Source organism: Panthera uncia, chromosome B1, assembly GCF_023721935.1.
Source record: "Panthera uncia isolate 11264 chromosome B1, Puncia_PCG_1.0, whole genome shotgun sequence".
NCBI lineage: Eukaryota > Metazoa > Chordata > Mammalia > Carnivora > Felidae > Panthera > Panthera uncia.
The window spans coordinates 13,197,825-13,214,876 of NC_064811.1; the positions used below are offsets into that span (position 1 = coordinate 13,197,825).

Sequence of the window (17,052 nt, forward strand, 5' to 3'; positions counted from 1 at the left end):
ACGAAGACACATGTTCCAGACTAAATTGTGTCCTCTCCCATATTCACATGTTGCAGTCCTAAACCTCTGTGAATTTGTGGAGGTAGTACTTGGGCAGGTAATTAGGTGGAGATTAGGTCATGAAGGTAGGACCTTTATGATGGAATTAGCACCATTATAAAAGACATCAGAGGGGCGCCTGGGTGGCTCAGTTGGTTAAGCATCTGACTTTGGCTCAGGTCATGATCTCATGGTTCCTGAGTCCCAGCCCCGCATCAGGCTCTGTGCTAACAGCTCAGAGCCTGGAGCCTGCTTCAGATTCTTTGTCTTCCTCTCTCTCCCCCTCCCCTACTCACACTCTCTCTCTCTCTCTCTCTCGAAAATAAAATAAACATTAAAAACATAGATAATTATTTAAAATTATTTATTTGAAGTTCATATAAATCCTGAAACTCATGTCATCTCCCATTCTGGGAGGTGACCCCCAATCCACCCCAGCTCCTTTTCCATGCCCTTCAGGGTGGGCGTGTGCAGGGACATCACCCCTTTGAAAATGTTGCCTGCAAGGCAAATGCTCCCAGGAAGCCATGCATGTTGCTGATGAAGCTCTCCGGCTCATGGACATCAGCCTGCCTCTGACCCCACTGGTCGCCCTGTTCTTGTGAGGCTGGAGCACCTCTCCTTAGCCTGGAGAAGCTCAGCTGATGACCTCTCCATGCTCAGGGCCTGGGTTCCCTCTGGAACTTGCTCTCAGCCCCCTCTGCATCTCATGCCCCTGTCCAGGGAGACCTGCCTCTCTGGCAAGGTGTTCTTTAAATTGTGTCCTTCTTGTGACACCCAGTGACAAAGCAGATTTCTCAATGTTTGGTTTTCTTCTTCACACATTAAGAGTAAATCTTTTAGCTCAGACACTTTCTGAAGGATTTATTCCTCTCCCTCCTTATATTGAAAGCTTCTTTCATAAATTCAAACTTTCTGTCAAATGCTGTCAAAGATTTATCCATACACTTCATTTCCATGGAAAACTCTTCCAGCTTTCAGTCTATCTCGTTTAAGGCATGGTATCTTTTGCTCCCTCTGAAGACAACTCCCCAGAAGATGAAGGCTCCTCAAATGAAGTGCCATCAGGATACCAGGCTGAAGTTGGTCCCGGGCCAGAGGTCTGACTGTGGGGACTGCAGTCTGAGTGGTTTCAAGCACTCGTCAGGCCTCAGCCTCGAGCCTTGAGCTGAAGCTCAAGCTTCCAGCAGAGAGAGGAACCTCTACCTTCGCAGACAGCCTCTATCCTGGCTCCTCCACTAAAAGACAGATGTTCTGGGGACTCATTTTCCCTGCACTAAGCTCTCAGTCAGCCAGACATGCAGGGGAATCTTTGGCCCTATGCTGAGTTGGCTGGAATTCCTGGTTTGTCGAGTGTGTGGAAGACTCATTCACCCTTTGCTGAGCTGGGGTGGCAGGGCTCCCAGTTGGTGAGGTGCCCAGGCAACTCCTTTGTCCTGTGGTGAGCTGGGTCAGAGGGCTCCCACTTTGGAGGGTTTGCATTCAGCCAGTGGTCCAGGGGACTCATTTGTCCTGTGCTGAGCGGGTTTGGAGAATTCCTGGTCGGCCAGGTATCCATGGGCCTCATTTTCCCTGTGTTGAGCCAAGTCAAAAGTCTCCCAGTCATGTGGGTATACAGGGGCTCACTGCCCTGAACTGAGCCAGGGAGTCAGAAGCCTCCCAAACAGGACTGTCTGTGAGACTCACTTGTTCTGTGCCGAACTAGGTCAGTGTGCTCATGGTTGTCCCAGTGTTCCAGGGACTCATTTGCCCTCCTCTAATTGGTAGGAGAGCTTCTGGTCGTCAGTGTGTTTGGGAAACGTGTTTGCACTGTGCTGAGCTGAGTGAGATGGAGGGCTCCCACTTGGTCAGATGTCTGGGGAATTCATTTGCCCCATTCCAAGTGGGGTCAGAGTACTCCTGGTCCAAGAGCACCTAGTCAGCCTACTGTCCCAGGGACTCCTTTGCCCTGTGCTAAGGTGGTTCAGAGAAATCCCCACAAGCCAGGGGGCAGTAGGGACATGATTGCCTTGTGCTAATGTGGGTCAGAAAGCTTGTAGTTGGTTAAGTGTCTGGGGGATTCGTTCACACTGTGCTGATGAGGGTCAGTTGGCTCTTGGTCGAAGGGCTCCTGGCTGGGCTAGCTGGAAGACCTGATTGTTCTGTGTTCTGTTGAGTAGGAGGGCTCCCGGTTGGCCCAGTATTCAGGCAACTTGTTTGCCCCATGCTGAGCTTGGTCAGAAGGTTTGTGGTATGTGGGTCTTCAGTGACCCCACTATCTTGGGGACCGGTTAGCCATATGCTGAGTTGGTTCAGAGAATTCCATTGGCTGGGAATCCGGGGGCCTTGCTTGCCTTGTGCTGACCTGGATTAAAGGGCTTGCCATCAGCCAAGTGTCCAGAGTATTTGTTTACCCTGTGCTGAACTGGGTCAGTGGGTTCCAGGTCAGCCTGGTGTCTAGGAGACTCTACTGCCTTGTGCTACACTGGTTCAGAGAATTACCCATTGGCCAATGGACTGGGGGACGCCTTTGCCTTGTGCTGATCTGAGTCAGAAAGCTAGTGGTTGGCTGAATGTCTAGGGGATTAGTTCACCCTTCAATTAGTTGGTTCGGATGGCTCCTGGTTGGCCTGGTGTCTGGTAGACTCAATTGCCCTGTGCTCTGCTGGTTGGAGAACTCCCAGTTGGCCCAGCAACTTTTTGACACATGCTGAGCTGAGTCAGAGGGCTTTGGGTACAAGGACGCACAGTAGGCCCACTGTCCCTGGGAATGATTAGCTCCGTGCTAAGTTGGTTAGGAGAACCCATTGGCCAGGGATCTGGCTGACTGGTTCACCTTGGGCTGATCTGGGTCAGAAAGTATTGGTCAGCCAGATGTCCGGAGGGTTAGTTCACCCTGTGATAAGCTAGGTCCCAGGGCTCCTGGATAGCCTGGTGTCTGGCAGACTCAATTGCCCTGTGCTCTTCTGGGTTGAGAGCTCCCAGATGGAAGGCTCCCGGATGGCCCAGCGTCCAGGCAAATCATCTGTACCATGCTGAGCTGGGTCAGAGGGCTTGCGGTATGTGGGTGCCCAGTGGGCACACTGTCCTAGGGACTCGTTAGCCTTATGCTGAGTTGATTGGGAGAATTCCTTGTTGGCTGGGTGTCCAGGGGAATTGCTTGCCTTGTACTGATCCAGGTCAAAGGGCTTGCCATCAGCCAGGTATCCAGGAGATTAGTTTGCTCTGTGCTAAACTGGGTCGGAGGGTTCCTGGTGGGCCCAGTGTCTGGGGTACTCCATTGCCCCATGCTAAGTTGGTTCAGACAATTCCACATTGGCCGGGGGTCTGGGAAACTTTATTGCCTTGTGCTGATGAAGGTCAGTTGGCTCCTGGTGGCAGGGCTTCTGGTTGGCCTAGCTGGAAGACTGGATTGCCCTTGATTCAGAGAGCTTGATTCAGAGAGCTCCCAACTAGAGGGTTCCTGGTCAGCCTAGAGTCCTGGAGGCTTGTTGGCTCCATGCTGAGTTGGGTTAGAGAAGTCCTCACAAGCCATCTTTCTGGGAGAGTCTCTTATCCTGCACTGTGGTCTGGTGTGCTCGCACTTGGTCATGTATCTAGAGGACTAGTTTGTGCTGACCCTTGACAGAAGACTCCATGTCAGTAGAATGTCCAGGGTACCCTTAGGACATGCCTCCAGCTTCCTCATGCTGAGCCAGGTTATGACCCCAGAGCACTGGAGAGGCTCTGCCTGGCTGGGTAAGGGTCTGTTGTACTCTGATTCTCACAACCCCCTACCCTTCTGCCAAATGGGCCAGAGTAACTGGGTGTTCTGGCCAGCCCTGCAGTGGCGCCTGGATCCAGGTGGGGCCCACTGCTGGTATAAGGACTCACGCAACCCCAGAGGGGCAGAAGGGTAGAAGCAAACATGAAGGTGGAGTGCAGAGCGTGGGTGAGAGGCTGGGATGGGATCAGTGGGGGGTGGAGAACCCTGAAGCTTACCTGAATAGGAGGAGCTGTGACCCAGGAGCCCTCTCTCCAGTGCAGCCTTGGGTCAGTGCTGGGCCTTTCCAACAATCAGGGTTCATCCCAACACCTCCTGAGGGCACCACTGTGCCCCAGCCAATCACCAGGGGGCTCTCAGCTTGGTCTTGCTCATGCAGCCAATCACCAGGCAGCTCAACTGGCCAATCAATAGATGGCTCTCGCCGTGGCCCACCTGCTGTCATCACCTGGCCTCCATGTTTTTAAAGGAAAATATGTAAACTTGCTTGGAAAAGAAACATTACTGTTTTTGGAATCTATCTATAAAGTTCATGGTGCGGCAACAACAGTCAAGCAGTACAAAGCCAAAAATGTCAGCAATCACAATAACCCCAGTATTAATCAATACATGAGGTATTAGACCCCATGAAGGTCACACTTCAGTAGTAAAGCTAAAGTGGCACCAGCCCAAATGCTACTCTACACTCATCCTAACCAAGTTTAAAAATAAATCTCAGGGGCGCCTGGGTGGCTCAGTCCGTTAAGCGTCCGACTTCAGCTCAGGTCACCATCTCACGGTCCGTGAGTTCGAGCCCCGCGTCAGGCTCTGGGCTGGTGGCCCAGAGCCTGGAGCCTGCTTCCGATTCTGTGTCTCCCTCTCTCTCTGCTCCTCCCCCGTTCATGCTCTGTTTCTGTCTCAAAAATAAATAAACGTTAAAAAAAATAAAAATAAAAAAAAATAAATCTCAAAAGTGGTACCTTTTAACACAATAAAAAGAATAAGTCTGGAAAAGATGAAGCTGAGTCACAAGTAATTTAACCACTTGCCAAAACAAAATGCACTCCTAAAAGGGTGATAACAAAATGCAGTCTTTCAATAAGTTAACACTCTTAATGTCCAGCATCCCAATAAGACATTACTAAATATCCACAGAAGCACGAAAATGGGACTTGTAACCAGGAGAAAAATCAATCATAGAGAAAAAAAAACCCAAAATAACAGATGAGAATGCTAAAAGAGCAATTACACTCATGCCGAAGAATTTAAAGGAAGACATAAGCATAATGAGGAGAAAGGGAAACCATAATGGAAGACCAAATGGAACTTCAAGAGCTGAAAAACATGATATTGTAAATGAAAAAATATACCAAATAGGCTTTAAAAAAATTGCATAATATACAAAAACAAAATGAGTGTACTTAAAAGATACAGCTATGAAAGCTATCCAAACTGAAGCACAGAGAGCCAAGGAGACCAAAAATAAATGAACAGAAAATAAATAAATAAATACATGAACAAAGCTTCAGTGACTTGTGGGACAATATTGGAAGGAGGGTGAAGCAGAAGAGATAATGGCATTAAAATTTCCAAACTGGAAAAAACTATAAACCCACAGGTCCAGGACATTCCATGAATCCCAAGCAGAAAAACATACATATAAAATATCATACGTGGCATACCATAATCAAGGTGTGGAAACCAGTGACAAAGAGAAACTCTTAAAAGCAGTCAGAGAACAAAAAGACATATTATGAATAGGGGGAATATGAGAAGGGGGACTGCCAAGGTTTCTTGCATTTGAAGAAAATGCAAACCAAAAAATGTCAAATGACATTTTTAAAGTTCTGAAAGAAAAAAAAAAACCCGTAAACTTAGCATTCTGTATCCAGCAAAAATAAAGGCAAAAAAAGACATTTTCAGACATACAAAAACAGAATTTGCCATGAGTGGACCTACACCACAAGAAATGCTTCAGGTCAAAGCAACAAAGACTGTAGAAATGGGAAATGGGAAAGAATAAGTATAATATTATAATTTAAAAATAAAATATGCAAGGAATATTTTTTTCTTATTGAAAACTTTCCTCTAAAAAATAATGGACTTTTGGGGCCCCTGAGTGGCTCAGTCTGTTGAGCATCCACTCTTCATTTTGGCTCAGGTTACGATCTCACAGTTCATGAGTTCCAGCCCCTGTCCAGCTCTGTGCTGAAAGCAAGGAGCCTACTTGAGATTCTCTGTCTTTTCTTCTCTTTCTGCCCCTCCCTGGTTCATGTGCTCTTTCTCTCTCTCTCTCAAACTAAATAAATAAACTTCAAAAAAATAATTGACTTTTAAGGAAATATAAAAGCAATATACTGTCTCGTTTGTAACATGTCTAAATTAGAATGTATGACAACAATTACACAAAGATCAGGAAGGGATAAATGGAAATACATTGTTGTGAGGTTTGTACAGCGAAGTTATATATGTGAAATAAAATAACATTTGGCACTAGACAGGGATAAATTAAAGACGTATGTTGTAAATCCTAGAGCAACCACTAGAGCAGCCCCCAACCCCTGAAGAAAAAAAGGAAAAATAGCTAATGAGCCATTAGTGGAGATAAAAGAGGGAATACAAAAAATAAATTCGATGAATCAAAAATAAACAGAAAAAGAAGTAAAAAAGAGAAAGAAAACAGATATGACAAATACAAAAACAGCAAGATAGTAGACTTAGTGATAATTATATTCAATGCAAATGGTCTAAATGCCCCTCAAAAAAAAGGGGGTGGGGTAAAAAGCATAACGCCCCTCTCCCAAACCAGAAGAGAAACACAATTTATTTCTATGTGATTCATTTCCCAAATGGATTCATGCCCCCTGATTAAAGCCAAAATGGGATTTGTGCAGTCAGTCAGGCTTCGCTGACAGGTTACCAGGGCAACCTGTAGCTCCGGGAGCTATGGTTCCTTCCACTGACTGTGACTCTGGATAGAAAGAGCAGTCAGCTATTTGTCTGAGGATCGGGTTTGCGTGACCACTAGCAGCTCATGGGGAGGAAAATGCTTTCCAAACAGCTGCCTCCTGCTCAGCGCAGGGGTGGGAACCAGGGGTTCTGGACTTGGGCTATCAGATTTTTTAAAAATTTTTTTAAAGTTTTATTTTTTGAGAGAGTGACAGAGTGTGAGCCAGCAGGGAAGGGGCAGAGGGAGAGAGGAAGGGAGAGAATAGCAAGCGGGGGCTCCACGCTGGGTGCAAGCCTGATGCGGGGCTCAATCTCACGGCTGTGAGATCATGACCTGAGCCAAAATCATGAGTCGGTCACTTAACCGACTGAGCCAGGTGACCCTCGAGCTATCAGGTTCTAATACTAGCTCCAGCACTCACTGTCTGTGTGAGTTGATACGCAACATCTTTGAGCCTTAATTTTCTCATCTCTAAAATATGAATACCAATTTTGTCATCTTGTTGGGAAGATTCACTGTGTTTCTGAGACTGAAGTGCCTTATAAGTGTGGTGGTCATACACAATAAATTAAAAATTAAAAAGAAAGTATAGCAGGCGCTAACCAATATTAACATGCATTGTGTCAGCCGGTGCTCAGGGTAACTCAGCATAGCCACTGTTTATCCACCTTTTACTACATGCTGTGCTCTGAACTAAGAGTTTTTATTTAATACCATAAGGAATCCATAACAAGCCTTCAAAGTGTTTGCCCTTATTTTAGAAATCATGTCTCAGAGAGGTTAAGTGACCTGGCCATGGTCATACAGCTGGTGGAAGTGTTAGGACTTCTTAGACCAGGACTAGTTTGGATCTTTCATGAGTTCATTTATTTACCCAACACACACATTTATTGAGTACCTACTACTCGTAACCGCCACACAACACTGCAACCGTCAGTGCTATCTGATTGTCTTTCAGCAAAAACTCAAAGCTGATAATGCAGGCTCTTGCATTATAAAGAGAGTAAGTTCACGATATTATTGATTTACACTTCATTCTTTTCCTAAAATGTCACAGACGTGAGTTGCTCTTCCCAGTAAACAGGAAGAGATGAAGCCTTGCATTTCTTCTCAGCAGAAAGCTGCCTCCTTTGGTAGAAAGTCGGAAAAGTACCCAGAGGCTGGGAATCTTCTCTCACGTTGGCAAGCCACTGATTAATTACCTTCATCTACCTGTTATGCCCCAGGCACACACTATGCTTTGTTTCTTTTCACACAGATTACCTCATTTAATCCTCGCAGCTCCTCTAGGAGGTGCTGTTATCGTCATCTGCTTTATAAATGAGGAACCTAAGGCACACAAGTTTTCCCTCTGAGGGGCCCAAGTTCAATAACTCACTGTGCTCACAAAGCTCCTAGCAGAGCTGGGATTTGAATCCAGGCAAGTCTGCTAGGGCCTCAGTGCTTGCTTCATGTTATTTCTCTCTGTCTTTGCTGAGGAGAGTTGAATTTCCTCAGTTAAATGTTCAGAGGACACAATTCTACATCGTGTCAACAATTCTAGGCCCTGACCGGCTCACAGTCTAAGGAATGTCCCCGTCTCCTCTAAAAGACTCTGAACTGCCTTGGGCAGAGAAATAACTTAGATGTATACACAGCAGGAGCTCAGTAAATGTCCAAGGAAGGAAAGAAGAAATACAAGAGAAAAGGAGGGAGGTAGAGGAAAGGAAAAAGAATCGGAACAGGGTCTATGAAAGGGGGTCTCACCTTCTGCAGCTTCCTCCTCTCGGCCTCCACCGAAGAGCGAACCGATTTGATTTCTATGGCGTGCTTCTTTACCAAGTCTTCCAGGCGCTTCACTAGCTGGTCTTTGAGATGTTTCTTCTCCTCTTCTGTCTGATGTTTGATTTTACGAAGGTCTTCTTCATATTGCTTCTTCATATATTCCGTCTCAATACTTGCCTCTTTCTTGGTCTATAAAAAAGAAAAAGGGCCTTGTAAACCTGCCAGCATGGGGTGAGGAGCAGGGAATTACCATTTCTCTTGGGTACAACATTTACACACTGATTTTACAGCATGTAGCACAAGGTGCCATAAAGTTCACGAGACTATATATCTGATATTCGTAAGAGACCACTTTATCCACCTGAATCAGCAAAGGGCCCTTTGGAATAGTGTACCTATGGTCACAGGAGGAGATACTCCAGCCCACTATAGCAGTGTCTAAAGAATGCTTTGTTTTGACTGGGAACAGACAGTGGGAATCCCATGCAAGTTTCCCAGGAGCCGTCGATAGAAGTTCTGCTATATTCTTAGTCTCCTAATTTCAAAGGCAAGAAGTTGGCTGGAACTTCACACCCATGCATTGACCCCTGAAACCATGGGACCTGCTTCTTCCAAGTGGCTCTGTCATAGTTAGGAGATTGGCCTCTGCCTGAAGCTCATTCCAGCAAAGCCTCCTGTGACTTCTCCATTCCCAGGGCTGGGTGAGACACTACCTGTGTCTCTGGGCCTCCTTTGGTACATGGACACTCCTTGGGAAAGTTCGGGTCCTGCTGAGGATGGAGACTGCGGCCTTCCAGGTCATTCGCCTTCCCTAGGACTTCATTCTCTGCAACTAGCTCTGTCTTCATTTCATCTGCAAGCATAAGTTTCAACATCATTTGAAATGTCCTTGGCCTTGGCCTCGTGTCCAAGGTCTTCTGCAGTCGGGTACCCATTCTGCTGTTTGACTATTCTACCCACCACTCTCGGATGGACTCCCCTGCTCTGTGGCCTTCTGGCCCCTCAAGCATATTCAAGGTGGTGATTGTTGTCTTTGCTCAAGCAGCATCCCAAATGCTAGCTTCTTAAACAAGTCATTGTCAAAGCTTTTTGATTGTGCTTTCCATAGGTTAAAAAAAAAAAAATTGAACATATTCCTGGATAGATATACATTCAAAATATTTAAATGTAAAAGATAAAACAAAAAACAAATATAACTAGAAATGCTCACCGTTTTCTTCCCATATTCTCAGAGGTATCCAAGCCCTACTTTTGAAAACATTGCACTAAAGCCTCCACACACTTGTGGCTCCAGTTCGAACCTCCTCCTCCACACCCTTCCAGCCCATGGTGACCTCTTTTCAGGACGCTTCACTTCCCTGCAGCCTGGGCCACCGCATGATACCAAAGCATGCTCTGGGCTGTAGAGTCACTGTCCCATAAGCTCCCTGGGGGAAGAGCCTATGTTTTGTGCCTTCTTTATATCTCCTAGTATCAAGTTGATCACACTGTAGGTATTCAAGAACTTTCTGATGAGGGACTCTACTGGAAGGCCTCCTGGAGTCAGATATTCTGAGACACACACCAGTTATCCCATTAACCAGTGGCCTTGAGTGAGCCGCTTACCCTTCCAGCCCCATCTCTTTGTCTGGACCATGGGAGATACTGACAACACCCACTCACAGAACAACTGGGAAGACCCAGTAACGTTGCTGTGTGAAATGATGGGAAAAGAATGAAGTGTTGCCCAAGCGTGGGGGAAAAGCCAATGCTGAGGAGTTCAGGCATGTGGTAGGCCTGGTGACGAAGCATTTGGGGGGGCAAGGTGTCCCTTTGCGTCATGCCTTTTAGCTATTTGCACTGTGGTGGCTCCAGATGGCAGCTCACCTTTGTCCTGCATGGATTGAGCTGGCCCACCAGGGGTCAGATCAAACAGCCCCGCCCCTGGCTCTGCTCCCTCAACAGTCTCAAGGCTGCAAAACTGTTGCAGGGCACCTGGGTGACTCAGTTGGTTAAGCATCCAACTCTTGACTTCAGCTCAGTTCATGAGATTGAGCCCTGCTGTCAGCACAGAGCTTGCTTGGGATTCTCTCTCCCTCTCTCTGCCCCTCTCCCACTCCCCCACTCTCACGCATGCACGTGCTCTCTCTCTCATAATAAATAAATGTTTAAAAAAGCTGTTGTAGCACATCCGACCGGTTTTCAGTGTTACATGACGTTCCTGCAGCATCAGTCTGTCTTTGGCAATGGCCAGCTTCTCCCCGAGTTTTTTTGCAGTGCTTTTCAACTCAGAGTTCTCCTGCCGAGCCTCCTTGAGCTGCACATCTAGGTCCTAAACAGACAGAAAGGGTCTCATTTCTCTGGGAACAGTTCTCTGTGGAGACATCCAATATACACAGAACCAGCATCACATCTGAAAGGTGGGTCAGTGCACAGCATAAGCTCTGCGTCCCTGCGATTCGGTGGCTAATGTTCATCAAATCCCTACTCATCCAGATTGGCTGTGTGACTTTGGGCACATATTTAACCTTTTTGTGGTGAGGATTAAATGAGATAAAGTCTCTGGGACAGAAAAAGTGCTCAGGGATTATTAGGAATATTAGCTGCTGCAAGTTTTAGAGACAGGGTGTTGTGAGCGTGTTGGGTTTGTCAATGATCTGCCTTGCCAATGTTCTGGCTGTCCAGGAAAGCCAAGTCCCAAGGAGTTTAGGACAGGCAAGTTGTTATGGAATGAAGAGGGCTATAGAATGCAGCTGACCAGAGAGGTTAGTCTTTAAGCCTCCCAATTTCTTTTCTTCTGCAAACTGTAAGTGTCTAAGCTCTCTGAGGTCAGGGAGCCAGCTCACCATGTGTCTCCTGGCCATAGCCCTGGGCCTGGCACATAGTAGGCACTCCGTAAATATTTGCTGACAGAATGTACTTGAACTCAAGGGAAATAAGGGGAGTCACTTTGGTAGAAGTTAAGGGCTTTGCACAAAGAGTTTAAAGCTCAGTAGATGTTAAAAACAGTTTTAACACACAGTAAGTGTTAAAATTAAGGACCACGAATATGATCTCATTTGCAAGCCATCCGAGACCCTGCTTTACCTGAGTCCTCTCCTTCAGCTTCTGGGCATACTTCTTCAGGTCACTTATCTTGCGGCCCCTGTGCTCCAGATCCCCTTCCAGCTTCCTGACCTGAGCCTGCAGGGCCGACTCCTGGACCTGGAAGTTCTTGCGGAGGTCCGTCTCCTTCTCCTGCCACTGCCACAGGGCCTCACTCACGGACTGCTGCATGGCCTGCCGGATGGCCTCGGTGTCCCGCTCATAGGTGGCCTGCAGCTCCTCAGCCTTCCGGGCGTAGTCCTTGCTCAGCTGCTGGTTTTCCGCTCGCAGCCTCTCCACCTCCAGGAGGACGTCCCGCATCTCGTGGCCGTGGCCTGGCTCTCCCTTGGGCTCCGGGCCCTCCTGGGAAAGCTGGCCCCACTGGGGCGTCTCGTGGCTCGCCAGGTGCCGGAGCCTCTTCTCGTAGTCGGCCTTGAGCTCCAGCATCTCCTTGGAGAGGGTGAGGACCCGCTCGGCGTGCTCCGCCTCCACCCTCAGCTCCCTCTCTTTGGTCTCCAGCCTGCACGTGGCCGACTGAGCCAGCGCCTCCTGGGTCAGCCTCTTCTGCAGCTCCAAGGCGTTCTCCAGGGCCCGAATGCGCTGGAGCAGGGCCTCCTCCTCTGCGTGGCCCTGTTCCCGCAGGAGCCTGGCCTCGGTCTCCGCCACGGCCTTCTGGAGCTCCTCCCGGTGGGCTTCCCGCAGAGCCTCCACGCTGGCCTCCGCTTCATCCTGGCGGGTGTTGAGGGCGTAAATCACCTGCAGGAAAATCCACAGAGCCCAGTTAGTGAGAGGAGTGTGGATATGTGAGGGACGATGTGGCCAGAGATGCTTCTCCCCCATGGTAGTGACTTAAGCTGATCCCCACCAGCGGCACCTGAGAAGAGGATTTGTGTGGAAATGATTTAGTAGAAACTAGTAGAAACGATTTAGTAGAAACCCCTCCCGGGATGGGTGCCTGGGCGGCTCAGTTGGTTGAGCCTCTGACTCTTGGTTTCGGCTCAGGTCACAGTCCAAGGTTGGTGAGTTTGAGCCCTCTGTTGGGGATCCCCGCCTGGGATACTATCTTTCCCTCTCTCTGTGCCCCTCCCCTGCTCTCTCTCTCTCTCTCTCTCTCTCTCTCTCAAAAAATAAACTTTAGGGACGCCTGGGTGGCTCAGTTGGTTAAGTGTCCAACTTTGGCTCAGGTCACGATTTCACGGTTCTTGGGTTTGAGCCCTGCATCAGGCTCTGTGTTGGCAGCCCAGAGCCTGGAGCCTGCTTTGGATTCTGTGTCTCCCTCTCTCTGCCCCTCCCCTGCTCATCCTCTGTGTCTCTCTCTCTCAAAAATAAATAAACATTAAAAAAAGTTTTTAATAAATAAACTTTAAAAAAGAGATTTAAAAAAATTGTCCCCAGGAGAGACTAGTAAGGAAGCAGGGAGGTGAGACAGGAAAGTGGTGGAAGCAAAGTAAAGTGAGGGAGTGATTAATGCATAAAGGCCACATATATCTGTGGCAGAGATCCATAGGGGAGCTCTGGAGTGCCATGGGAATCCAGCAAAAGATTTAAAGCTCAGATTTGTTAAAAACAGAAAACACTTTGGGGCACAAACAACCCCCCCCAAAAAAACCAAAACATCAGAAAATAGAATTCAGCAGTATATAAAAAGGATTACACACCATGACCAAATGGGATTTATCCCAGGAATGCAAAGTTGATTTAACATCTAAAAATCAGTTAATGGAATGCACCATATGAATAGAATAAAAGACAAAAAGGACATGATTGTCTCAATAGACACAGGACAAGCATTTGGTAAAATACAACACCCCTTCGTAATACCAACAACACTCAACAACCTAGAAATAGAAGGGAGCCTCATCAATCTGGTAGAGGCAACAGCTTGCGCTGTATCCATGGTGAAACACTGTTTCTCCATAACTTCAGGAACAAAACAGGGGCACTTTGTTATTGCAGAGAAGAGAAGGAAGGAAGGTGGGAGCATGGTAGGGCCCAGGAACTGGCCTGAGCAACAGGTAGATGTTTACTAAAAGGGAAAAGCTACAGGTAGGACAGGCATGGGAAAGAAAATCAAGAAATCTGTATTGAACAAATTAAAAAAAAATTTTTAATGTTTTATTTATTTTTAAGACAGAGAGAGACAGAGCATGAGTGGAGATGGGGCAGAGAGAGAGGGAGACACAGAATGGGAAGCAGGCTCCAGGCTCCGAGCTGTCAGCACAGAGCCCGACACAGGGCTCGAACTCACGAACCGTGAGATCATGACCTGAGCCGAAGTTGGATGCTTGACCAACTGAGCCACCCAGGAGCCCTGTCACACAGTTTCACACTTATAGACCCTTGACCTTTGTAGGTTGCTGTTTTTCCCTTGTTCATAAGTCTTGTCTATTGAATTGGACTAGAATTTCATTATCAATTTCCCACTACTTAGTTAAGACTTCATTAATGGCTTTCAAATCCTATTCCTTATATCCCCAAGTTCCTCTGTGAGACTGAAAGCCGTTGAAAGGATCAAGGTGGAGGCAAAGCAGGTGGAGACCCCCCTGAACCAGAGAAGAACTGCTTTCACACTGGGGGGTTACCAGACATGGAGTTTATAAATAATCCAAAAGGTTTCCATTGCTTTAAAACGGTAAAACACACAGGGGCTTAGATGATTATGAGAATAAATCAATCAGAAACATGATATGAGAGAAAGTTTGGGGTAATTGTGTGTGTATGTATGTATATGTAATTATGAAATAGTTGTTGAAGAAGGCCAAATGGCACCACTAGAGCTGACACCTGTGATACGTTTAATAACAGTTTACCTTAAGACTGCAGAACTTGAGGGGTGCCTGGGTGGTCCAATCAGTTAAGCTTCTGACTTCAGATCAGGTCACAATCTTACAGTTCCTGAGTTTGAGCCCCGCGTCGGGCTCTGTGTTGACAGCTCAGAGCCTGGAGCCTGCTTCAGATTCTGTGTCTCACTCTCTGTCTGCCTCTCCCCTGCTCATGGTCTATCTATCTGTCTCTCTCTCTCTCTCAAAAATAAATAAATAAATTAATTAATTAAAAAAAAAAGAAACCACATATCCAGGATGCTGCCTAAAATCTCAATTTTTTTAAGTTTATTTATTTATTTTGAAATAGACAGAGAGAACACAAATAGGGGAGGCACAGAGAGAAAAGGAGAGAGAGAAAGAATCCCAAGCAGGCTTTAAACTGTCAGCACAGAGACTGACATGGGGCTCAAACTCATGAAACGTGAGATCACAAATTTGAGCCGAAATCAACAGACACTTTATCGACTGAGCTACCCAGGCACTCCTAAAATCTTCTTTTTCACCGTCTACATGTGACATACCTATTGGTTGGCTGTCTGTCTCCCTTCCTAAAATGTAGGCTCTGTGACAGAGGAGACTGGTCTTCTTTGTTCACTACTAATGATCCCTAGTGCCTGACTCAAGGTGAACACTCTAAAAATATTTCTTAAGTGGATGAGTGAATGAAGAAGGAATCAGAGCTCTATCTTGAACCATGTTGTTCTAAAGGTGTGAGATGAGCTTGACATCTTGTGAAGTCTTGGGAGAATAAGCACTGTTTCGAGAATGTGAATCTAATACTCTTTGATGTCAAGGTCAAGGGAAGGAAGCCCTTTTGTCCTCCCAGGAAGACTCGCCAATGAAATGAAGCTGCTGTCTCTACAACTCGTTCCTCTCATCACCCTTGCACACAATTTGGCCACCTTTGGTTTCTACGGCTTCTAATAGTTTGCATCTAAGAGTGTATCTGGAGTAACCGAATGTTGAAACTGGTAATGCCACTGGCTGTCATTTGTGTCAATAATAAATACCATTTTTACAGAGTTTACTAATATCCCTAGAACAAGGTTAGGTGCGGTATACACATTCATAATCTCAGAAAATCCTCATAGCAATGTTGCAAAGTTAGTATTTTTATCCCCATTCTAAGAATGAAAATTTGAGGTTCAGAGAAGTTTAGTAACTTTTGCAAGGTCACAGGAGATAAGAAATTTTCACTAACTCTGAAGCACATGTTCACAGCCTGCTACTACATTGCGTCTCCCAGTCCCATTCAACCACTTATTCCTTTATGCATTTACTGCACATCTCAGATGGACCAGATTCTGTTCTGGGCACAGAACATATGGTCGATAAGACAACTAAAGTTGTAGCCTCAGAAATATTATGATTCAATGGGAAAGTCAGACAAGAAATCGGTGAAGTTTCAATACCTTGTGATAAGTGCTATGAGAGGGATCAGCACCAATTACTATGGAAACACAGAAGAAGGGGTCTATTTGGAAAGAAGACTTCCCGGGAAAAGTTAGCCTTGCCTACTCAATTTGGGATGACCTATTTCCTTTTACATGTCAACCTGCATATAGGCAAGAACAGTATGGCTTCTGTGTATTGTCTCCTAGCACTTGGGAGGAAGTTGAGGGTGCCACAGTTTCATAATAAATAGATCTATTATGATCCTGTTGCAGGCCATCAAGGATTTATGCTTTATTTCCACAGAGTTGCTGCAGGGGAACAGCCACCAAGCAGAGACCACATTTCGTAGCCCCCTTGTATCTACATGGGACCATAATTGTCAATGGAATGTAGCCAGATGTAGTGGTGTCATCTTCGGGCCAACAGTGGAGTTAAGGTGAAGAGGAGGGTTAAGAAGGGGGTATGGACTTTCCATAGTCTCTTTTTTCCATCTACAAACTTAATGAACAGGACTCAGAGGCTTTAGAAGAAGGTGGAATACAAGATGGAAGGCACCTAGGTCCTTGATGATTGATGGAAGACCATCTACTTACCAGGAGCACTGGCACTGATCTTTATATAAACAAGAAATAACCTATAGTATTGGGCCTCTGAAGTCCTGGCATTTATTTGTTCCAACAGCTACTGTTACCCTAGGAAACCTCACAGGACTCAGCATACAGTCAGAATCCTATGATTACAGTGAAAGTCTACAAAGTAAACTCAACAAAGGGAAAAGATGAATGGGGAGAAGTCTGGAGGAAACTAGGCTCAAGCTTCCAAAAGTCCTCCCCCAGTGGAGTTCTCTTCCAGCACAATCCCACAGGACTTGCTTAATTTCCCTATCAAAGCATTGTAACAACAACTGTGAAATACTGTTTACCAAAGGAGCTCATTAAAGACTGAGTACAGTTTTTACTGGGGGCTAGCCAGGTAGGCAACTTCTACTGGCAGTACAAAAATACCAGATTCCCAGGAGGAAAGCAAGTGCTCAGTATAAATCACACCATTTGCATAAACAGTTTAGGCATAGTGAGTCACTCTTAACAGTCTAGGTGGTGGGAACCCTCTGGAGAGCTAAGTTCCTAGATGCCAAGTGAGGGCCACTTTGCAAGACAGCAATCTAAGCATAAGCCATCTTGGGCCATCTAAGTTAACTCTTTCTGCATGCCTAATACCCAACTGATAAAGATTCTCTTCAGTAGAGTCAAGCTTGTGCCATGAGTAAATCTGAACATAAATAAGGCTTTCTCATG

General features: G+C 46.3%; 1 protein-coding gene across 1 annotated transcript in view; it reads right to left on the minus strand.

The window, feature by feature from the left end:
• Positions 1-17,052, minus strand: part of FAM184B (family with sequence similarity 184 member B) — a 154,045-nt gene that overhangs the window by 64,128 nt on the left and 72,865 nt on the right. The window contains exons 2-5 of the mRNA XM_049630365.1: positions 11,541-12,293; positions 10,650-10,785; positions 9,188-9,327; positions 8,457-8,663 (exon numbers count right to left, since the gene is read on the minus strand). Coding sequence (XP_049486322.1) covers positions 8,457-8,663; positions 9,188-9,327; positions 10,650-10,785; positions 11,541-12,293 — 1,236 coding nt within the window. The remainder of the gene's footprint in view (positions 1-8,456; positions 8,664-9,187; positions 9,328-10,649; positions 10,786-11,540; positions 12,294-17,052) is intronic.